We start from the raw sequence: 24,670 nt of genomic DNA, 5'->3' as shown, positions 1-24,670 counted from the left end.
TCGAATGCCCACCCTGGAGACTAGACACCACTTCACTGTCTGATGGAAAAGTTGGTGAGTGTTTGTCTGCTGCAGACTTTATCAAGCTCAACAAAAGTCACTGTTTCCTACAACACTGGGAAATTCTAACGGCCATCATCAGGGAGAAGGTTATCTCATATAAAGCTCACATCATAAAAAAGGAGTGCAGAACCACAAAAGGCTAGTGGACTCCATCTTGGAGATTGACCGCCAATATTCATTCGCCCTGGCGCCAGGTCTACTGATACATTTTTAAAAATTGAAACCAATTCAAGTTGATTTCTACGAACAGTTACGACGTTTTAGGGTCACCTTTAAGAACATGGGAAAAAGGTAGGCCATCTTCTTGTGTATCAACCCAAGAAGCAGACTCCCTTCCGAGAAATTCCTCAGATTCGATATAAGGAATACAACTTGGTGTCAGCCCCACTCCAGGTTAATGCGGCTTTCAGTTCATTTTAGCATGATCTATCTGACTCGGAGCCTCCTCCAGACACCAAGGGCATGATGACACTTCTACGTTTCTACAGGTTTTTTCATCTCGACTATTGAGGAAGGCAAGAAGCGGGAACTAGAGTCCCCCTTAAGCCCAGAAAAATGTGGCATTGTATCGGTCAGCTTGCATCTGGCAAAGCCCCCGGTCCTGATGGCTTCCAAACGTAGTTGGTTCTCTGAGCTGCTAACGCCTTTATTATTGGACATGTTCAATGATTCACTGTCTCGGGGGTCACAACCCCAGGCCCAAGCCACAATCTCAGTGCTCCTCAAAGAGCGTAAGGGCCCAGTAGAGAGAAGGTCATACCGATCTATTTTACTCCTTAACAGATGTTAAACTACTGACTAAAGTCCTGGCATCCCGAATGGAGCCCTGTCTTCTGGTTATAATATCCGAAGATAAGACCGGCTTTATTAAAGGCAGACGATTATCAACCAATGTCTTTTTAAAAATAAATTTAGAGGACCCAATTATTTTTTTCCAATTAAGATGCAATTTAGCGTGGTCAATCCACCTACTCTGCACATTTTGGGTTGTGGGAATGAGACCCACGTAGACACGGGGAGAATGTGCAAAATCCACACAGACAGTGACCCGGGGCCGGGATCAAACCCGGGTCCTCAGTGCCATAGGCAGCAGTGCTAACCACTGTGCTGCCGTATTGGTCAATGTCTTGCGCCTCTTGAACATTGCCCTTTCATGCTCTGCTGCTCAGGAACCTGAAGTTATATTATCTTTGGATGCAGAAAAAACATTTGATATTGTGGAGTGGAACTACCTTTTTGAGATCTTGGGTACATTTGAATTTGATCCTAAATTCTCCTCCTGTGTTCGTCAGATGTACAGTGCCCGAAAGCCAACATCCATACAAATATGGCTTTCTCAGAATATTTTATCCATTGCTCTTTGCACTGGCCATTGAGCTTCTTTCAATAGTGCGGAGGTCATCGGATGGGAAGGAGTGGAGCACCATATCTCGCTCTATGCTGATGATCTACTGTTGTATATTACAGATCAGGCCTCCTCAGTAGGCAATATTGGAATTTATGTTAAATGTGGGTAAAAGTGAGTGTTTTCAAGTGAACCCGCTGGCCAGAGGGACGCGGCTTGTTTCACTGCCGTTTCGTCCCTCGTCCGCTAATTTCTGACACCTGGGCATCCAATTAGTCCATAACTGGACTTTACTCCACTATCTGAACTCCTCAAGCCTCATTGGTAAGTTTTAAATGGACTTGCATACAGAGATAGAATACTTTTCCTCTGACTCTTGCGGGCTGGCCAGAGGGACTCGGCTTGTTTCGCTGCCGTTTCGTCTCTTGTCCTCTAATTTCCGATACCTGGGCATCCAATTGGTCCACAACTGGACTTGACTCCACAAACTGAACTCCTCAAGCCTCATCGGTAAGTTTTAAATGGACTTGCATACAGAGATGGAATAGTTTTCCTCTGATTCTTGCGGGCAGGATCCAAACTGTCAAGATGAACGTGCTCCCAAGGTTTCTATTCTTATTTCAACGTATCCCCATTTTCTTACCCAAGACATTTTTTATTACAGTTAGCAAGTTAATATCAGCTTTTATCTGGGCAACTAAGAGTCACAGCGTCTGCAGAGCTCTGCTTCAGAAAGACAGAAGATCGGGAGGCTTAACCCTCCCGAATCTCCTGCTTTATTCCTGGGCTGCCAATGTACAGAAAATCCTGCAATGGCTGAGTAACCATGGGTCGAATTGGAGTAAAATGGAGACACTTCAACCTTCTCTCACCACTTGCCCTGATTTGCGACAACCATCCCTTCATGTCCTTGAGCTTGGACCCATTATTTTGGTCCTGGAGAATGGGAGGACTGGTGCACTTTGGAAACTTATTTCTAAATGGCGGCTTTGCCAGCCTTGGAAAAACCTGCTGACGGATACAGTCTGACTCGTTCCAACCTTTGTCTTTTCTTTCAAATTCAGGATTTCTCACCTAAGTTCTTCCTTCCCCAGGCCTCGCCTTCTTCCTGGCTGGAAGAGTTCTTGACCTTGGCACAACAGAAAAGAGGGTCTATCTGAAACTTGTACAAACGTATTCTATCTTTCGATCCTATCCCTTTGGATAGAATGTTTGAGAACTAGGTGGGGGAGCTAGGCTTTGTGCTTACTGAGGAGGCTTGGTGCGGAGGTCATCGGATGGGAAGGAGTGGAGCACCATATCTCGCTCTATGCTGATGATCTACTGTTGTATATTACAGGAGGCTTGGCGACAGCACGGTAGCATTGTGGATAGCACAATCGCTTCACAGCTCCAGGGTCCCAGGTTCGATTCCGGCTTGGGTCACTGTCTGTGCGGAGCCTGCACATCCTCCCCGTGTGTGCGTGGGTTTCCTCCGGGTGCTCCGGTTTCCTCCCACAGTCCAAAGATGTGCAAGTTAGGTGGATTGGACATGATAAATTGCCCTTAGTGTCCAAAATTGCCCTTAGTGTTGGGTGGGGTTACTGGGTTATGGGGATAGGGTAGACGTGTTAACCTTGGGTAGGGTGCTCTTTCCAAGAGCCGGTGCAGATTCGATGGGCCAAATGGCCTCCTTCTGCACTGTAAATTCTATGATCTATGATTAGGGGTTAGATTAGACTTCAGGGTTTCTTGATGCAATGTATTTGTTAATCACTTTTAAATTCTTGATTCAGGTTTTATGTAATATAAATTATGTGCATCTTGGAGAGAGGAACTGGCGAAAATCGACTGGGAGCAGACCCTAGTGGGGAAGACAGCAGAGCAAAAATGGCAGGAGTTTGTATGCATAATTGAGGACACTGTACAGAGGTTCATCCCCAAGAAAAGAAAGATTATCCGGGGAGGGATTAGACAGCCATGGCTGACAAAGGAGGTCAGGAAATGTATCAAAGAAAAAGAGAGATCCTATAAAGTGGCCAAAAGCACTGGGAAATCAGAAGATTGGGAAGGCTACAAAAACAAACAGAGGTTAACAAAGAGACAAATAAGGAAGGAGAGGATCAAATATGAAGGCAGGCTAGCCAGTAATATAAGAAATGATAGTAAAAGTTTATTTCAATACATAAGAAACAAACGACAGGCCAAAGTAGACATTGGGCCAATTCAAACTGATTCCGGAAGGCTAGTGATGGGAGACAAGGAAATGGCTGGAGAACTTAATAAGTACTTTGCGTCTGTCTTCACAGTGGAAGACATGAGTAATATCCCAAAAATTATAGAGGGTCAGGGGGCTGAGTTGAGTATGGTTGCCATTACAAAAGAGATGGTGCTAAAAAAGCTAAAAGGTCTTAAAATTGACAAATCTCCTGGCCCCGATGGGCTACACCCTAGAGTTCTGAGAGAGGTGGCTGAAGAAATAGCGGAAGCGTTGGTTGAGATCTTTCAAAAATCACTGGAGTCAGGGAAAGTCCCGGACGATTGGAAGATCGCTGTTGTAACCCCCTTGTTCAAGAAAGGATCAAGACAAAAGATGGAAAATTATAGGCCAATTAGCCTAACCTCGGTTGTTGGTAAAATTCTAGAATCGATCGTTAAGAATGAGATTTCTAAATTCTTGGAAGAGCAGGGTCGGATTAGAACAAGTCAACATGGATTTAGTAAGGGGAGGTCGTGCCTGACGAACCTGTTAGAATTCTTTGAGGAGGTGACAAGTAGGTTAGACCAGGGAAACCCAGTGGATGTGGTCTATCTGGATTTCCAAAAGGCCTTTGATAAGGTGCCACACAGGAGGCTGCTGAGTAAGGTGAGGGCCCATGGTGTTCGAGGTGAGCTACTGGCATGGGTTGAGGATTGGCTGTCTGACAGAAGGCAGAGAGTTGGGATAAAAGGTTCTTTTTCGGAATGGCAGCCAATGACCAGCGGTGTCCCACAGGGTTCAGTGTCGGGGCCACAGCTGTTCACCATATATATTAATGATCTGGATGAAGGGACTGGGGGCATTCTAGCGAAGTTTGCCGATGATACGAAGTTAGGTGGTCAGGCAGGTAGTGCTGAGGAAGTGGGGAGGCTGCAGAAGGATCTAGACAGTTTGGGAGAGTGGTGCAGGAAATGGCTGATGCAATTCAACGTGAGAGAATGTGAGGTCTTGCACTTTGGAAAAAAGAATCCAAGCATAGACTACTTTCTAAACGGTGAGAAAATTCATAATGCCAAAGTACAAAGGGATCTGGGAGTGCTAGTCGAGGATTCCCTAAAGGTAAACATGCAGGTTGAATCTGTGATTAAGAAAGCGAATGCAATGTTGTCATTTATCTCAAGAGGGTTGGAATTTCAAAGCAGCGATGTGCTACTGAGCCTTTATAAGGCTCTGGTTAGGCCCCATTTGGAGTACTGTGTCCAGTTTTGGGCCCCACATCTCAGGAAGGACATACTGGCACTGGAGCGTGTCCAGCGGAGATTCACACGGATGATCCCTGGAATGGCGGGTCTAACATATGATGAACGGCTGAGGATCCTGGGATTGTATTCATTGGAGTTTAGAAGGTTAAGGGGAGATCTAATAGAAACTTACAAGATAATACATGGCTTAGAAAGGGTGGACGCAAATAAACTTTCCGTTAGGCGAGGAGACGAGGACCCGTGGGCACAGCCTTAGAATTAGAGGGGGTAAATTCAGAACAGAAATGCGGAGACATTTCTTCAGCCCGAGAGTGGTGGGCCTGTGGAATTCATTGCCGCGGAGTGCAGTGGAGGCCGGGACGCTAAATGGCTTCAAGGCAGAGATAGATAAATTCTTGATGTCGCGAGGAATTAAGGGCTACGGGGAGAATGCTGGTAGGTGGATTTGAAATGCCCATCAGCCATGATTGAATGGCGGAGTGGACTCGATGGGCCGAATGGCCTTACTTCCACTCCTATGTCTTATGGTCTTATGTTACTGTTTATATTTGATTTAATAAAAATATTGTTTTTTTTTTAAAAAAGGTTCAAGACTGAGATACAGATTTTTAATAAGTAAGGGAATCAAAGGGTTACGGGATATGGCGGCAAAATAAGTAAGAGGATTATCATGTCAATCATGATCTCATTTAATGGCGGAGGTCCTGCCCTTATGTCTTGTGCTCTTATTGTCCATCATTGCACATTTCCAGTTCCACTGCCTGAACAGTATTACATAAGACATGGTGGGACCAATTATTTTGATGCAGCGTAAACCAATATGCAAACGTGTGTAGATTAGCAAACTCAGCAATTGATTTGTCAGTGAGATTTGGTGTTCTTATTAGGACGTGATGTAAAAACAGAAGGTTCTGGAAAATTCAGCAGGTCTGTCACCATCATCTTTGGAAGACGATTCATTTGAGAACTTTTACAGATGGTGCCATGTCTGAGATTTTCCAGCGCTTTGTTTTTTTATTTCAGATTTCCAGCACCTGCAGTGTTTTGTTTTAATTTTAATTAGAACTTGTCTGTCTCCTCTCAGCAATAGCTCTCCAGCCTCTGAGTCAGAAAGTCGTGAATTCAAACTCCGCTCCAGAACCTTGAGCACATAATTCAGACTGAGACTTCAATGCAGCGTTGGACTTGCTGTCTTTAAACTGGGCCCTGTCTTCCCCCTCACGCGGATACAATCAATCCCGTGGTGCAATTCAAAAAGGGCAGTCTTCTGGGTGTTTCCGCCAATATTTAGCCCGAAACCAGTGTCACTAAAACAAATTATTTGGCTACAATTTCTGCTGATTGTAAGAGCTTGCAGTATGTAAGTTGGCTACCGTATTATTTGCAGCATTAGAACAGTGACTGCTCTAAGTACTTAATTGTCTGTAAAATGCTGGGGGTCATGAAAGCCATTATATAAATGCAAGTTATTTCCTTCCATTCAGCTCCTTCTACTGAGCTCCACATAAATGGATTTCATGCTGGAAAACTGAAAGTTGTTGTGGTTTTCTGATTAGCTAAGTTGAAAACCATAGCATTAGTTTCTGTGTGTAGGGATCCCGATGTGCTATACATAACGACCTCAAGAGAAAAGTGGGCCATGTTCTGCTTTTATTATGCCACATTTATTCATGAAAATTAAACTAATAATCTTTATTATTGTCACAAGTAGGCTTACATTAACACTGCAGTGAAGTTGCTATGAAAATCCCCTAGTCTCCACACTCCGGCACCTATTCGGGTACACTGAGGGAGCATTCAGCACGTCCAATTCACCTAACAAGCATATCTTTCGGGACTTGTGGGAGGAAACCCACGCAGACATCGGGAGAAGGTGCAGACTCCGCACATTCAGTGACCCGAGCCGGCAATCAAATCCGAGACCCTGGCGCTGTGAAGCAACAGTGCTAACCACTGTGCTACCGTGCCGCCTCAGATAGCGAATTTTATTTATCCTCCTGTCAGTTTCATTCACTTCGTTGTTCATTCATACTTTTCATTTAGCGTAGAGCTGGTACCAGTCACAAATTTATTTCTCTAGGTCTTGGCTGCAGCTCAGTCAGAAACAGCCCCCCCCCCCCTCCCCCCTGCAGATTTGATGATCCTTCCAAATGCAAAATATTTTAAAAGGTACATGAGTGAAGAAAGATGATGCAAGTTCTTAATGTCTGTGGGGGCACTAATGAAGATTGAGTTACAAGATGGATCAAGTAAGATATTTTTTTTTCTCTCCTAATATTTTCTAGATTGTGAAACCACATCAACAATTAATTAAGTTCCCAGATAGAAACATTTCCCCTCTCCCTAATGGTAAGTGGATTTCAATTCTTTGTTTATTACTAATGGTTATAAAACCGTATTAACTGGTTTTACCCCAAGGAATACTGTTTGATGTTCTATGTATTTGCATAACAAAGGTGTCCCAAGGAATCTCATAGGCATGTAAGTGGATAAAATGTGACACTGGGCCAATCTGATTTTAAATTAAAGAGATTTTAAGCAGGGTCATAAAGGTGGAGAGGTTTAGGAAGGGGATTCCAGAGCTGAGACAGATTATGAGCAAGGCAAAGGAATTTTAAAAAAATTAATTCATGAGCTGGGCCAGCATTTCTTGCCCATCTCTAATTGCCCTTCAAGTGGGTGGCTCCCTAGGCCATTTCAGAGAGCAGCTAAGAGTCAACCACATTGATGTGGCTTTGGAGTCACACGTATGCCAGACATGATAAGGACAACAGCTTATCGTCCCTTAAGGACATTGGTGAACAGATGGGTTTTTAAGACGATCAACAATGAGTTAATGATCATCATTAGACCTTTAATTCCAGATTTCTTCTTTATTATCCCACCATTTGCCATGGTAGGATTTGAATACATGTCCTCGGAGGGTTACCCTGGGTCTCTGGATTACTAGTCCAGGGATGATGCCACTGCACCATTGCCTCCACCAAGGGAGGGATGCTTGAAAAGCCAAAGATTGGAAGAAGAGAGTTTTCAGATGCTTGCTAGGTTGGAGGAGGTTACAGAGATGAGAGGGGCTAGGTCATGGTCAAAGTTATTTGAGCATGAGGATGAGAACTCATTGGTGAAATTGGAGGCGAGGTATGTCACGAAGCATGAGTGATGGGTAAGCGAGATCATGTGGGTTAGAATGCGAAAATATGAGCTTTTGATGCAATCCAGTTTATGGAGGGTGTATGATGAAATGCTGGCCAGGAGAGCATAAGAATAGTTGGGTCTGGAGCTAAGAATAACATGGATGAGTAGTTCAGTAGTGGATAAGCTGCACGAAGGGTGGATGTATCAAAATGGCAGAGGTTGAAGTGGGTAATTTTTGTGTTGGAATTTTACATTAAATTGAACAGTACCATTTATTTATTATTACACTTGGTCATATTCCAAATTGTAATCGAACAACTACTGATGGGAACGGACCAGTCAACAAATGTAACTTCAGCAGAGTGCACTGTAGGAAGCGTTATTTGCTGTATTTTGTCATATTACTATTAATGGTTTTAAACAAAAATTATTCTCCTCCTTTTCCACATTTTGATCAAATACACAACAAACAAAAGGTAACCAACAATAACAATTATAATACCTATCCCCACAACCAGCATCCCCTTCAACATACAAACCCAAACATCACCCCTACATTCCAAATACAACAAAACAGAAAAGACCAAAAGAGAATCAACGGTCATCCCATACACAGTAAACCATATACAATATACCCACCCCGCCCATGTTCGATGACATCCAATCCTTGAAAGTACAAGATAAACAATGCCCATGAATTGTAGAACACTTCCATCCTCTCCCTCAGCTCAAACTTCACTTCTCGGGGCTGGCATGTGGCACAGTGGTTAGCACTGGGATTGCGGCACTGAGGACCTGGGTTCGAATGCCGCCCTGGGTCACTGTCCGTGTGGAGTTTGCACATTCTCCTCATGTCTGCGTGAGTTTCACCGCCACAACCCAAAAATGTGCAGGGCAGGTGGATTGGCCACGCTGCATTGCCCCTTAATTGGAAAGTAAAAATAATTGGGCACTCTAAATTTAAAAAAAAAACTTCACTTCATTGAGCGTCAAAAATTCGGCAGGTCTCCCCGTCAGGCCGAGACACAAGATGGAGAAGCTGACTTCCCCCAGCAGGACCCGCGTCCAGGCAATCAGTGTGGCGAAGGCCAAACCATCTGCCCCCGCACCCGCCTGCATCACGGGCTGGTCCAACACCCTGCAAATGGCTTCTAGGGGCCCTGGTTCGAAACTCACATGTACCACCCACGATAACCATAAAAATCTTGCTCCAATACCCCTCCAGCGTCAGGTAGGACCAAAACATGTGAACATGGTTTGCGAGCTCCTCCCTTAGCGTTCACATACATCCGCCACCCCCCTCAAAGAGTCGGCTAATCCTCGCCGTTGAGGCATGCCCTATCCACAACCTTCAACTGTATCAGCCCCAACCTCACGCACAAGGCTGAGGCGTTTATCCTCTGGAGCACCTCACACCACAGCCCGTCTTCCATAACCTACCCCAACTCTTTCTCCCACTTGGCTTTAATACCCTCTAAGGATACCTTGTCCTCCCCCAGAATCTTCTCATAAATCGCCGACACCACCCCTTTCTCCATTCCCCCTGTCGTCAATACCTCTTCCGACAATGTGGAGGCCGCCACTATCGGGAAGCTCGTTCTTGGCAAAATCCCGGAGCTGCTGATATCTAAATACCTCTCCCTGCCCCAGCCCATATTCTGCCCACCACCACTGGACTCCCAGACTATTTACCAGGGGCCATCAGGTGGTGCTGTAACCAACGGCCTCGGCTCAACGCCCTGCGCAGACTCTCCTCCATTCTGACCCACAGACTCTTCCTCCCCCCCCCCCAACAAACCCCCACACACACGCCTCGGACCCAACTCCTCACCTTCTCAGCATTCGCCGCCCAGTAATAATTACAACAAAATCGGTAGGCCAAACCCCCCCTGCTGTCCTCTCTGCAGAAGTACCTTCCTGATCCTAGCCACTCTCTCTCTCTCTCTCTCTCTCTCTCTCTCTCTCTCTCTGTCTCTCTGTCTCTCTGTCTCTCTGTCTCTCTCTCTCTGTCTCCTCTCTCCCCCCCCCCCCCCCCCACCCAAAATAAGTGAGATAATCAACTTCTCCACCTCCTTGAAAAACACCTTTGATAAAAAGATCAGCGGGCACTGAAATATAAATTAAAAACCGTGGAAACGCATTAATTTTAATCTCTTGCACCCAACCTGCCAGCGACAGAGGAAGTCCATCTCACCTTGCCAAGTCCATATTACTATTATTGGATGTTGAACAAAACTATACATAAATATATTTTGGTTTGTTATCTGTATTACGATTTGAAGCTACAAACTTATGCTTGGAAAATTGTTGAGTCCTAATCAAGGCTATTGGGATGTTCCATTATTGGGTTATTAGGTATGAACAAGTTACTCTCTCAAGCTACACTGAGGTTCTCGATTCAAAACATAAGCCAGAAAGAATGGGAAGTGGTATGATTTATATGATTATGAAATAAGCATCACTGGCTTATGAGGTGCTGTTGAAGAGGTTTGGTGAGTTGCTGAAGATTATAGGCGGCACGCTCTGACATCCTAGCCACCACCTTAAAACATAACTCCCTCTACCACTGCTGCACTTTGGATTTAAAAAAATTATTTTATGGGATGTTGGTGTCACTGACAAAGCCAGTTATCCACCCCTGATTGCCCTGGAGAAGGTGGAGCTGAGCTGCTTTCTTGAACTGTTGCAGTCTGTCTGTGGAAGTACAGTCACTGCTATTAGGAATGAAGTCCCATGTTGATCCAGAAATACTGAAGGAACAGCAATATACTTCCAAGTCAGGATGGTGTATGGCTTGGGGAGGAACCTTCCGATGATGCTGTTCCTATACTTTTGCTTCCCTTGTCCTTCTATATGGTAGAGGTCACAGGTTAGGACGTTGATGTCTAAGGAGACGTGGCAAGTTGCTATAGTGCATCTTTTATATGGTACACACTACTGCTACCCTTTTTCAGTGGTGGAGGGAGTAATTGTGTAAAGTGCTGAATGGGTATTGATCAAGTGAGCTGTTGTGAACTGGTTTATGCCAAGCTTCCTGAGTGGTGTGAAGCCATACTCATCCAGGCAAATTGAGTATTCCATCATACTCCTGACTTAAGCTTTGTAGGTGATAGACAAACTTTGGGGAGCCAGGACTTGGTTATTTGTGCACCTTTTCCAGTCTTTAGTCTGCTTTTACAGGCACCGTATTTATATGGCTGGACTAGTTCCTATGACGGTCAGCGGTAACCCCCAGGTGTTGATAATGTGGGAATCAGTGAATCAGTGGGAATCAGTGATGGTATCGCCATCAAATGTAATGGGAAGTTGGTTAGATTCTCTTGTTGGAGATGCCTGGCTCTTTTGCGGCATGAATGCTATTTACCATCAGCCCAAGACCAGATATTGTCCTGGTCTTACTGCAGAATCTGAGGAATGCGAATGGTGCTAAACAGTGTGCAATCATCAGCGAACATCCTTACTTCTGACCTTGTGATGAAAGGAAGGTTACTGATGAAGCAATCTAAGAAAGGATAATTTTTTTTAAATGTGTTTGGGCCTCGGAGACTACCTGGAGACTCTCCTGCAGCACTGTCCTGGACTGAGATGATTAGCTTCTAACAACCACAACCATCTTCATATGTGTAAGTCTGCCCTCAACCAGCGTAGACACTTCCTTCTGATTCCCTTTCACTCCAGTTTTGCTAGGGAGCCTTGATGACGCACATTGTCAAATGCTGCCTTGATGTCAAGGGCAGTCACTCTCACCATCCTTCTTCCCTTGCAGTTAAAACCGAGCGGATGCAAAAAGGAGCAGAGAGGCTGCCACATCATTCGAAAGCAGAGCGGGTACAAAACAGCACCGAGCAAGCCAGACAGTCAAGAGCAGAGAGGTTACAAATCAGCGCACGGCGAGCTAGACAATTGGGAGCGGAGGGGGTACAAAACCGCACAGAGCGAGGGAGACCACAATTGCGAGCAAAGCGGATACAAAGCAGCAGACCGAGAGAGAGACTTTCAGTGACAGCAAAGCGGATACAAAGAAGCATGGAGAGAGAGAATCTTCCAGTGACAGGAAAGCAGATACAAAGCAGCACAGAGAGAGGGAGTCTTCCTGTGACAGCAAAGCAGATACAAAGACGCATGGTGAAAGAGAGTCTTCCAGTGAGAGCAAAGCAGATACAAAACAGCACAGAGAGAGAAAGCCATCCAGTGAGAGCAAAGCAGATACAAAGCAGCACAGAGAGAGAGAGACGTCCAGTGAGAGCAAAGCAGATACAAAGCAGCACAGAGAGAGAGAGACGTCCAGTGAGAGGAAAGTGGATACAAAGCAGCACAGAGAGAGAGAGACGTCCAGTGAGAGGAAAGTGGATACAAAGCAGCACAGAGAGAGAGAGACGTCCAGTGAGAGGAAAGTGGATACAAAGCAGCATAGAGAGAGATAAACCTCCAGTGAGAGCAAAGCAGATACAAAGCAGCACACAGAGAGATAGACCTCCAGCGAGAGCAAAGTGGCTAGAAAGTGGCAGGAAGAGAGAGAGAATTCCAGAGAGAGTAAAGCACAAACGAAGCTCAGGGATAGAGACACTTTCAGTGGGATCAGTGCACATACAAAGCAGTGACAAGAGTGTGAGTCAAGCCAAACAAGATCCAAACAGACCAATAAGATCAAAGAGAGCAACACATCAACTAAGAGTAGAGAACATGGCACATCTACCAAGGGCAGACCGGAGAAAAGACAACAAGAGGGCAATGGAGCGAGCAGCAGAGTGGATACAAAATAACTAGTAAGTCAACAGTGTGTGGGTTCAGGGCTCCATTCAGAAAGAAAAATCGAGGTGTAATATCTTGGGGAAGTAGGTGGGTGATTGTCGGTGCATATTTCTTTCTTTATCTTATCTCAATGAGTGAATTTCAATCAGTAAATAGAAAACTGATAATTAATTGCAATAATAAGACTATAACCACAAGCAGGACTAGAGCCATTAATTGAAATTAACTTAAAACACAGTAAAGATAACTGGGCAGATGCTGTATTGTAGCTGCAGTTTGAGTGGACACCAGTGTGATCCACAACAACCACGTTTGCAGTAAGTGTCTGCAACTCAAGCAACTTTGGCTCCGAGTTGATGACCTGGGGTGGGGGGGGCTGTAAATATTCAAGATATGCGATATTTGGGAATGACTGGATGCTAGGAAAAGGTAATGAGGTAGCTCTGTTTATTAAAGATGATAGTGCAGTAGTGAAGGTTGACCTTAGAAGATCAAGGTGTAGAATCAGTTTGGGTAGCGATAAGAAACAGCAATGCAAGAAATCACTTGTGGAAGTAATTTATAGGCCCCCTAGCAGTAGCTACATTGTAGGGCAGTGTGGAGAGGTAGTAATGGGGGCTTGTAATAAAGCTCCTGCAGTTATCATGAGCGATTTTAATCTTTGTATAGATTGGACAAAGAGATTGACAAAAGTAACTAGAAGGTGGGTTCGGCCATACAGTCTAATGCCGACCAAGGAATAGGCCATTTTAGAACTGGCAATGTACAATGAAAACGGATTAGTTAATGCCGTCTAGATAATGATCATAACGTTGAATTTCCCTTTCATTTTGAGGATGGCTGAATCTTGTGTTGGTGCCATAAACTTAAAGGCAATATCAAGGGTATGAAGGCAGAGCTGGCTAAGTGAATTGGGAAACTAAGTTAAAGGGTAAGTCAATAGAGATGCAGTGGCAGACAACGCTAGCAAAGAAATATTCCATAGAATTCCTATAGTGCAAAAGGAGGCCATTTAGCTAATTGAGTGTGCACTGACCCTTTTGTATGAGAGGGATGCACCATCTGTGGCTAACTAAAGAAGTTAAGGGTAGTATTAAGTTGAAAGAAAAAGCGTACAATACTACAAAGGTAGGTCAGAAGATTGGTCAGGCTTTAGAAACCAGGAAAGAGTCACTTTAAAAAAAAAGGTTGAATTTGAAGAGAGAGCCACTGGGATAGGATCCAATCACCACCTGTTACCAGGCAGAGTACAACCCTTTAGGTCAATTCACTGACCACCAGCCAATCAATCAAACTGTGTCTCAAGCCCACCCATATGCTGACAAGTCTGTGGTCCCCTGTTGCAACCAACACAGACTAGCAGGGAGATCTCTCCTGTAACTTCTGAATCTTGCTGCTTGCCTTGAAGACACATGCCCATTAATCCTGCTTGACTTAAAGATAGATCGTTAATCGTCCATGGATCAAAATACGAATGGCAAAATAAAAGGGAAAATAAGGGAATAAACAGGAAGGAGCCTTGCACACCTCCCTTCCATGAAACATCAGGGCACTAGTCTTTTCACTGCATCCCTGTTGTGTAAATTCACTTCCCAGTCTTTACATTGATAACTAGTCAGCCTGTAATCCTGTGAATAAGCATCCACGATCACGTTATCCTTTCTGAGAATGTGTACAATTTTAACATTGAACTGTTGGAATAATCAACTCCAATAAGCAACCTTGCATTCCAGGTTTTAAATTATCTAAAAACGCAGGTGGATTATGGTCTGTGTAAACTAAAGTTTGTTTATTGTCATGGTTGGATATATACTTCAAAATTCTGAAGGGCTAGTAGCAAGGCTAAGGATTCCTTTTCAATGGTGGAATATTTTCTCTGGCACGGACTTAGTTTTTCCCCCAAAATACCCCACTGGCTCTCTATTCCTGCATCTTTGCCTTGTTGTACCACTGCTCCTACAGGTCACTGGCAGCTGTGATCATTTTAAATGGTTGGGAAAAGTCCAGGGCGGCCAGCACTGGTTCGTTTATTAAGATGGCCTTCAATTTCGCCGCTGCCGCTCCCTCCGACGAGGTATACCACGAGCCCAGTGGTGGCAGCTACCCTCAAGATTTGGGGGCAATGGAGGCGGCACAGGGGGAAGGTGGGGCCTCGATGGGGTCCCCGAAACGGGGGAACCACCGGTTTGTTCCGGGGAGAATTGATGGCGGGTTCCTGAGTTGGCACAGGGCAGGTGTCAGGAGGCTGGGGGACCTGTTCATAGACGGGAAGTTTGCGAGCCTGGGTGAGCTGGAAGGGAAGTTCAGGCTCACCCCGGGGAACACCTTTAGGTACATGCAAGTAAGGGCGTTTGTCAGGCGGCAGGTGGAGGGGTTCCCCCTGCTGCCGCCGCGTGGGGTCCAGGACAGGGTGCTCTCGGGGGTATGGGTTGGAGAGGGGAGGATCTCGGATGTGTACCAGGTGATGCAGGAGGTAGACGAGGCCTCGGTGGAGGAGCTGAAAGATAAATGGGAGGAGGAGCTGGGTGAGGAGATTGAGGAGGGGATGTGGGCGGATGCCCTAGAAAGGGTGAACTCCTCCTCTTCGTGTGCGAGGCTTAGCTTCAAGGGGCTGGTTTAGCTCACAGGGCTAATCGCTGGCTTTTAAAGCAGGCCAGCAGCACGGTTTGATTCCCGTACCAGCCTCCCCAGACAGGCGCCGGAATGTGGCGACTAGGGGCTTTTCACAGTAACTTCATTGAAGCCTACTCGTAACAATAAGCGATTTTCATTTCATTTTCATACATTTTAAGGTACTGCATAGGGCTCATATGACTGGGACAAGGATGAGCCGGTTTTTTGGTACCGAGGACAGGTGTATTAGGTGCTCTGGGGGCCCAGCAAACCATGTCCACATGTTCTGGGCATGCCCAGCGCTGGGGGAATTTTGGAAGGGTGTAGCAAGGACGGTATCGAGGGTGGTAGGATCCAGGGTCAATCCAGGCCGGAGACTTGCAATATTTGGGGTTGCAGTGGAGCCGGGAGTGCAGGAGGCAAAAGAGGCCGGTGTTCTGGCCTTTGCGTCCCTAGTAGCCCGGCGGAGGATTCTTCAGTGGAAGGATGCAAGGCCCCCAAGCGTGGAGGCCTGGGCCAACGATATGGCGGGGTTTATTAAATTGGAGAGGGTGAAATTTGCCCTAAGGGGGTCAGTGCAGGGGTTTTTCAGGAGATGGCAACCACTCCTAGATCTCTTGGCAAAACGGTAAAAACAAAAGGTCAGCAGCAGCAGCTGGGGGGGGGGGGGGGGGGGCGGGGGGTTGGTCTTTGTTTGTTTTGGGTTGAAATTGAATATCTGTTTTTTTTGCCAATGACGGGCGTTAATCTATTGTTTCTCTTTTGTATTTACGGCGGGGGGGGGTTCTGTTTTTTTTTTAGAATTTTCTGTTATTGTTTTCTTTTTTGTGAAAATTTGAATAAAAATTATTTAAAAGAAAAGATGGCCCTCAATTTCTCAAACGCTACTTGCCGTTCTGTGGACTGAGCGTTTCCGCTTGTTTCTGCAACATGTCCAAAATGCACTGTATTTCAGTCCCTAACGAGCCAGTCACCATGGTTTTCGTCAAGGTGGATGTGCCTTTTTGGTTCAGAGTTTTTTATGTCAACATCATGATTAGGTTAAAAGTGCTCCCTGGTGTTTCCCAACAACTCATTACACCTTCTCTCTTCTCTTCTGTTGATGGATTTGCATCTTTGCTTTTGGAATTCCCTCTGACATCTTCAAACAAGTGCCTTGTTTTCACTCTTGTCTGCAAAATCAAAGACCATGTACATTACTTTCAGGTTTCTGGCTGTCCAAATTAGAAAGGACCCCTGAATGAATCTCTTCTGCATGCTGCCAATCTTTCCTTTGTTTAAAAAATGTTTTTATTGGCGTTTTTCAATTTTACAGAATGCTTTTAACAAATGGTGTGCAGGTATTTTTTTTGTAAGAAATTTAGAGTACCCAATTCATTTTTTCCAAATTAGCGGCTATTTAATGTGGCCAATCCACCCACCCTGCACATTTTGTGTTGTAGGGGTGAAACCCGCGCAAACACAGGGGGAATGTGCAAATTCCACACGGGCAGTGATCCAGAGCCGTGATCGAACCTGGGCCCTCGGTGCCGCGAGGCAGCAATGCTAACCACTGCGCCACCGTGCTGCTTTGTACCTGGTATTTACATGTACAGTTTATTTACATCTTAAAATATATTCACCCCTGTCCCCTCATTGGTAGCCCCCTCTTGCGCCCTGGCACCCTACTGTTGAGCTCCGCTCCTCTTTTCTGCGACTTTTGTTGTTGATCTCATGGGTTCGGGAGGGGGGGGGGCTTTCTGACCCCCCTTCCCTCCCCCTTTTCCCCCATGTTTCTCTTGTGGCTCCCTTGGGTTTCCTCATCATCGCCCCCCCCCCCCTCCTTCCTTCTTCGTACCTCCTCGTTGTAGGTGTTCTTGTCTGCTCTCCTCTGTCTCTCCTTCTTTCCCTAGCGCTGTTGTCCTTGAACAGGTCTTTGAACAGGCCAATGAATGGCTCCACGTTTTGTGGAAGCCCTTGCCCGACCCTCGGATGGTGTACTTAATCTTCTCCAGGTGAAGAAATTCCGCCAGGTCTGCTAGCCAGTCTGCAGCAGTGGGTGATGTTGCTGATCGCAGGATTCTCTGGCGTGCGATTGAGGAAGTAAACATAAGGGCATTGGCCCTCTTCCCCAAATGTAGCTCTGGCTGTTCTGATACCTGAAGACTGGCATGACTCCATCCTCACCTCCACAACCTTGGACATCGTCTCGAAGGCTGTCCAGCACCCTACTAGTCTGGGGCAGGCCCAGAACATGGTGTGGTTGGCCGGGCCTCCTTGGCACCGTTCACATTTACCCTCAACCTCCGGAAATAATTATTCATTCGGTTCTGGTTAGGTGTGCTCTCTACACCACTAAACTGCATGAGGCTGAGCCTTGCACAGGAGGAGGTCAAGTTGGCCCTGCTCAGTGCTTCACTCCAGAGCCCCCATCCACTTCCGTCCGCAGTTCGTCCTCCTTTGCGGAGAAAGAGTTTGATTTGGAGGTGTTGGAGTTCCTGTCCTGTTGGTAGTTCCAGACCTTCCGTCAGTTTGCCCAAGGTCGCTGTCTGTCCCCCTGTCCTGTCTCCATCTTTTTAAAGGTGGTAGCGAGCATGGCTGGTGGGAATTTGTTTTTTCTGCAGATGGAGGACATCTCTGTGAGACCGAAATGCTGCCTCATCCGGATCCATGTCTTTAGTGTGGCTACCACCACTGTGCAGATGTGTATTTCATTGGCGGTGGCGAGTGCTGCCGTGGCAAGGGTTGTTCCCTTGCAGGAAGCTTCCTTCATCCTCCCCCATTCCATAAAGGGTTCATGTATCCATCCCCTGACCCTCTCTGCTGTAGCAGCCCAGTGGAGTATTGTAGATTCGGCAGGGCCAAACGGTCCATATTTTTCCTCCTTTGCAGTGTCGATTTAGGGATCCTTGGATTCTTACCCCACCCCACACATACAAACGTGGGGATCCTTGGATTCTTACCCCACCCCACACACACACAAATGGCATGATCATTTTGCCTATGTTCTGGAAGGAAGCCTTGGGGATAAAGATCTGTATAGATCTGAACAGGAAGAGGAATCTCGGCAATACGTTCATTTTGATCATCTGCACTCTCCGCCAGGGAGGGCGGGATTGCATCCCATCTCTGTAGGTCCTTTTTAACTTTTTCCGCCAGACTAGTCAGATTCCACTTGTGGATCCATGTCCAGTCATGGCTATCTGGATTTCCAGGTGGCAGAATTTGTTTTGGGCTAGTTGAACGGAAGTCCCTCCAGCACAGTCCCTTCCCCGTTCGGGTTCACCGGGAAAGCCTCGCTCCAGGAGCTGCATGATTCCTTTCAGGCCACTCTGTAGGTCCGAGACGTTAGAGAAGCAGGTCATCTGTACAGTGAAAATCTTGTGCTCTCTGCCTCCAACAGGCTAAATAGCTAGCTTTTTAAAGCAGGACAAGGCAAGGCTAGCAGCGCGGGTTCAATTCCTGTACCAGCCTACCCCGAACAGACACCAGAATGTGGCAACTAGGGGTTTTTCACCAGTACATTCATTTGAAGCCTACTTGTAATAAGAAGCGATTTTCATTTCATTTCCTCTTTGGATGCCCTTCCAGTTTTTCGTGACTCGCAGAACGATCACAGGGGTTCAATTGCTAGGCCGAACAGGAGCAGGGACAGTGGCCATCCCTGCCGTGTACCTCTGTGCAGCTGAAAGTATTTAGAGCTAGTGGTGTTAGTCTGAACGCTCACGTTGGGGGCGTTGTACACATGTTTCACTCGGGCGATGAACCCTGCTCCTAGCCCAAACCACTCCAGTACCTCAAAGAGGTACTTCCACTCGACTCTGTCAAAGGCCTTTTCTGCATCCAGGGAGATTATCATGTCTGGTGTTTCTCTCCCTGGGGTGGGAGTCATTATTACATTCAGCAGCCGCCTGATGTTTGCAGTTAGCTGACAAAGCCCATCTGGTCCTCTGCTACTATGTCTGGTTCTCCACTCCTCTTGCTTGGACTTTCATGAACGGCCAGTTAATCTCTTTTGGATCGGTTATCAGTCTGCCTCTGCTGTTCATTAACTGCACTGTCTCCCTCGTGGCTGCCTGTTTTTCTCAGCTGGTGAGCCAGTAGGCGGCAAGCCATTTCTCCATGCTCGTAGAAGGTCCCCTGTGGTCCGGCGGAGTTGATGCACATGCTTTCCTGGTGATAGCTGGGTAAAGTCCATTTGGAGCTTTTTTCCTCTTTTCCAGAAGCTTTATGGTCGGGGCATTTGAAGTAAATAGTTGGTGCTTGGCAACGAACAGGCCAGTGTCAGATATCTCGGTGGGAGAGCATTTCGGTGACCGTGACCACAACTCCTTGACATTTACCATAGTCATTGAGAAGGATAGAAACAGACAGTATGAGAAGGTATTTAATTGGGGAGGGGAAATTATACTGCTATTAGACAGGAGTTGAGAAGCATAAAGTGGGGACAGTTGTTCTTGGGGAAATGCACACAGTAATGTGGGGGTTGTTAAGAACACTTGCTGCAAGTGCTGGATAGTTTTGTCCCACTGAGACGAAGAAGGAATGTAAGGTGAAGGAGCCTTCAATGACGAGAGAAGTGGAGCTTCTAGTCAAGAGGAAAAAGGAAGCTTGTGTAAGGTTGAGGAAGCAAGAATCTAGCACGGCTCTAGAGGGTTACAAGGTAGCCAGGAAGGAACTGAAAAATGGACTGAGGAGAGCGCGAAGGGGGCATGAAAAGCCCTGGCGGGAAGGATTAGGGAACCAAGGCGTTCTACACTTATGTGAGAAATAAGAGGATGATCAGAGTGAGAGTAGGGACGATCAGGGATAGTGGAGGGAACTTGTGCCTAGAGACTGAGGGGATAGGGGAGGCCCTAAATGAATATTTTTCTTCAGTATTCACGAGAGAGAGGGAACTTGTTGCTCATGAGAACAACGTGAACCAGGTTAATAGACTCGAACAAGTTGATATAAGAAGGTGGAGGTGCTGGAAATTTTGAAAAGCATCAGGATAGACAAGTCCCTTGGGCCTGACGGGATGTACCCAAGGTTACTACAGGAAGCGAGGAGGAGATTGCTGCACACGTTGGCGATGATCTTTGCGTCCTCAATTCTCCACTGGAGTCGTACCGGATGATTGGAGGGAGGCTAATGTGTTCCCCTGTTCAAGAAAGAGAATAGGGAAATCCCTGCAAATTACAGCCATCAGTCGTGCGGCTGTGGTGAGAAAAATATTGGACAGGTTTCTGAGCAGTAGGATTTATGATTATTTTAGATGAAACATAGTTTGATTAAAGATAGTTCAGCATGGCTCATTTAAAAAAAAAAAAAAAATTTTATTGAAAAATTTTGAATTTACACAACAACATCAAACCATACTAAAAATAACAACGATAACAGTAATAACAACAATCATGAACCTTCGCCCCCTCTCAATGAACACCCAACATATTAACAACAACCTTAAGTTAATCCAGTGTTAGTTACATAACCGTTATCGAGGAAAAATATAGAAACTATAGTAGGAAACCCCCCCCCCCTCCCCGGGTGCTGCTGCTATTGACCAAGATACCTATCTTTGAGCCAGGAAGTCCAGAAAAGGCTGCCACCGTTATAGAACCCTTGTACTGATCCTCTCAGGGCAAATTTAACCCTTTCCAACTTTATAAATCCCGCCATGTCATTGACCCAGGTCTACACACTTGGGGGCCTCGCATCCCTTCCACTGTAGCAAGATCCTCCGCCGGGCTACTAGGGACGCAAAGGCCAGAACACCGGCCTCTTTCGCCTCCTGCACTCCCGGCTCCACCGCAACTCCAAAAATCGCGAGTCCCCCACCCTGGTTTGACCCTGGATCCAACCACCCTCGACACCGTCCCCGTCACCCCCTTCCAGAATTCTTCCAGTGCCGGACATGCCCAGAACATATGGGCATGGTTCGCTGGAACTCCCCGAACACCTGGTGCACCTGTCCTCACCCCCAAAGAACCTATCATCCTAGTCCGGACATGTGGGCCCGGTGCAGCACCTTAAATTGGATGAGGCTAAGCCTCGCACATGAAGAGGAACAGTTTGATTCTCTCCAAGGCATCCGCCCAAGTCCCGTCCTCTATCTGCTCCCCAAGTACCCCCTCCCATTTAGCCTTCAGCTCCTCCACTGACGACTCCTCCACCTCCTGCATTAACTTGTAGATGTCAGACACCTTCCCCTCTCCGACCCACACCCCCGAAAGCACTCTGTCCATCGTCCCCCGCGAGGGCAGCAGAGGGGAATCCCTCTACCTGTCGCCTTGCAAACGCCTTTACCTGCAAGTATCTGAACATGTTCCCCTGGGAAGCCCAAATTTATCTTACCAGTTTCCCCAGGCCTGCAAACTTTCCGCCAATAAAGACGGTCCCTCAATTTTACTGATGCCCCCCCCTTTGCCACCCACTAAATCCCCCGTCCTTGTTCCCCGGGATGAACCGATGATTGCCACCCAGCGGAGCCTCCATCGAGCCCCTGTTTTCCCCCCCCTATGCCGTCTCCACTGTCCTCAGATTTCTTAGGGTCGCACCACCACGGGTCGTGGTAAACCTCTTGGGGGAGAGCTGGCAACTGCGCCGTTACCATGGCACCCAGGCTCGTACCTCTACATGATGCCACCTCCATTCTTTTCCACACCGCCCCTCCCCCAATCAACCCATTTACTCACCATTGACACATTGGCCGCCCAATAGTACCCCAAAAGGTTGGGCAGCGCCAGCCCGCCTCTATCCCTCCCTCGCTCCAGGAAAAACGTCAGCATGGCTTCATGAGGGGCAGGTCAGCCTCACAAGCCTCATTGAATTTTTTTAGGATGTGACGAGACACATGGAATGAAGATCGGGCAGTGGAGTGGGGTATATGGATTTCAGTAAAGCATTTGATAAGGTTCCCAATGGTAGGCTTAGTCAGAAAGTTAGGGGCATGGGATTCGGGAAATTTGTCTGTCTGGATACAGAATGGCTGACTAAAAGAAGACAGCGAGTGGCAGTGGATGGAAAGTATTTCACCTGGAGGTCGGTGACCAGTGTTGTCCCGCGGGGATCTGTTCTGGGACTCTGCGCTTGTGGTTTTTATAATGACTTGGATGAGGAAGTGGATGGGTGGGTAGTAAGTTTGCTGATGACACGAAGGTTGGTGGAGTTGTAGATAGTGTCGATGGGCTGTTGCAGGTTACAACAGGACATGACAGGATGCAGAGCTGGGCTGAGAAGTGGCAGATGGAGTTCAACCTAGATAAATGTGAAGTGATTCCTGTTGGAAGGTCAAATTTGAATTGCTGCATACAGGTTTAAAGGCAGGCTTCTTGGAAGTGTGGAGGAACAGAGGGATCTTGGGGTCCACGTACATAGATCCCTCAAAGTTGCCACCCAGGTGATAGGGTTGTAAGAGGCGTATGGTGTGTTGGCTTTCATAACAGGGGGATTGCGTTTAAAAAGCACGAGGTTTTTCTGCCGCTTTATAAAACCCTGGTCGATCACACTTGGAATATATGTCCAGTTCTGGTGCCTCATTCTAGGAAGGATGTGGATGCTTTGGGTGAGGGTGCAGAGGAGATTTACCAGGATGCCTGCCTGGACTGAGGGGCATGTCTTATGAAGAAAGGTTGAGGAGCTAGGGCTTTTCTCACTGGAGCGAAGAAGGGAGTGAAGTGACTTGATAGAGGTTGTACAAGGTGATGAGAGACATGGATAGAGTGGATAGCCAGAGACTTTCCCCAGGGCGGAAATGGCTGTCACGAGGGGAATAGTTTTAAGGTGATTGGATGAAGGTATAGGAGGGGGATGTCAGAGGCAGGTTCTTTACACAACAAGTGGTGGGTGCTTGGAATGCACTGCCAGCAGAGGTGGTGGAGTCAGAGTCATCAGAGACATTGAAGCGACTCTTGAACAAGCACATGGACAGCAGTAAATTGAAGGGGTGTAGGTTAGGTTGATCATAGATTAGGATAGATGGCCGGCACAACATCGTGGGCCGTACTGTTCTATGTTTCTACTTTCTGTCAGCCCACCAGGATGGAGCCGATCAGGTGTTACCTGTTCACCCTCTTTTCCCTAGCTCCACGTGCCTTATAAGCTATAATATCTCCCCTTATCACACCCTTCAGTGTTTCCCATAACGTGGAGGTGAGACTTCCCGGTAATGGTTATTGGTAATTTACTCGTCTGTGGCTTGTGATGTTTTTTTGGCAGAAGGCCTTGTCGGCCAAGAGGTCTGTGTCCAGCCTCCATGTGGGGCAGTGGGCACAATCCGTCTCCAACATCACATCCGTGTAATGTGGAGCATGGTCGGAGGTGACTGTTGCTGAATATTCCGCCCTTGCTATTTCTGGAAGCACTAATTTCCCCACTGCAAAGAAGTCGATCCGGGCGTATACCTAGTGCACCAGCGAGAAGAACGAGATTCCCTCTTAGCAGGTTGCAGAAACCACCATGGGTCCGCTGCCCCATCTGCCTCCATGACTGTTCCCAGTTCCCTAGCCGTGCTGGTCTTTTTCTCCATTCTGGGTTTGATTGGTCCCAGAGGATCCAGTACGCAGTGAAGCTCCCCCTCCCCCTCCCTGCCCCCAATGATCAGTGGTGTGGTCATATGTGGCCATTTGAACCATGGGTCTATCTTTATAATGTCTGCGTCGTCCCAGTTGGACATGTACACATTTACCAGAACACCAGTGCCCCATTCCAGGACACTACTGACCACGTACCGTCTCCCTTGGTCCATAACCACCTTTGTCTCCGTGAACCTCGTCCTCTTCCTAATCAATATAGTATCCCCATAGCCCTCGTCCCGTAGCATGAATGGTATGTCTGTCCCACCCTACCATTTCTTACCCACAGTCGGTCCTTCTCCCTCAGGTGTGTCTCCTGCAGGAAATTGTCAGCTTTCAGACTCTTAAGTGACAGAAGACACTGGACCTTTTCACTGGGCCGTTGAGTCCCCTAACATTCCAGGTGATAATCCTCGTGGGGGGAATTTCTGTCTCTTCAAGCCCCTCCCCCACCCGTTCCTGTGGGATCAACGATATTTACCTGGTGCACACGGCCCAGCGCTCCGGAGTTTCCCTTTGTTAGGGGGCTGTCCAAAATGGACGCGGTTGCCGTTCTCACCAGGGGGCGAGGCCCTGCACTCCGGAGTTTCCCTTTGTTAGGGGGCTGTCCAAAATGGACGCGGTTGCCGTTCTCACCAGGAGGCGAGGCCCTGCACTCCGGCGTTTCCCTTTGTTAGGGGGCTGTCCCAAAATGGACGTGGTTGCCGTTCTCACCAGGAGGCGAGGCCCTGCCACTCCGGAGTTTCCCTTTGTTGGGGGGCTGTCCAAAATGGTCGCGGTTGCCGTT

General features: G+C 47.1%; 1 protein-coding gene across 2 annotated transcripts in view; it reads left to right on the top strand.

The window, feature by feature from the left end:
* Positions 1-24,670, top strand: part of mrps36 (mitochondrial ribosomal protein S36) — a 62,880-nt gene that overhangs the window by 6,580 nt on the left and 31,630 nt on the right. For both annotated transcript variants that reach the window (XM_038805586.1, XM_038805588.1), the window contains one exon: positions 7,135-7,198. In XM_038805586.1, coding sequence (XP_038661514.1) covers positions 7,135-7,198 — 64 coding nt within the window. The remainder of the gene's footprint in view (positions 1-7,134; positions 7,199-24,670) is intronic.

Source organism: Scyliorhinus canicula, chromosome 8, assembly GCF_902713615.1.
Source record: "Scyliorhinus canicula chromosome 8, sScyCan1.1, whole genome shotgun sequence".
In the NCBI taxonomy this organism is placed as follows: domain Eukaryota; kingdom Metazoa; phylum Chordata; class Chondrichthyes; order Carcharhiniformes; family Scyliorhinidae; genus Scyliorhinus; species Scyliorhinus canicula.
This window is presented reverse-complemented; position numbering and strand designations above follow the sequence as displayed.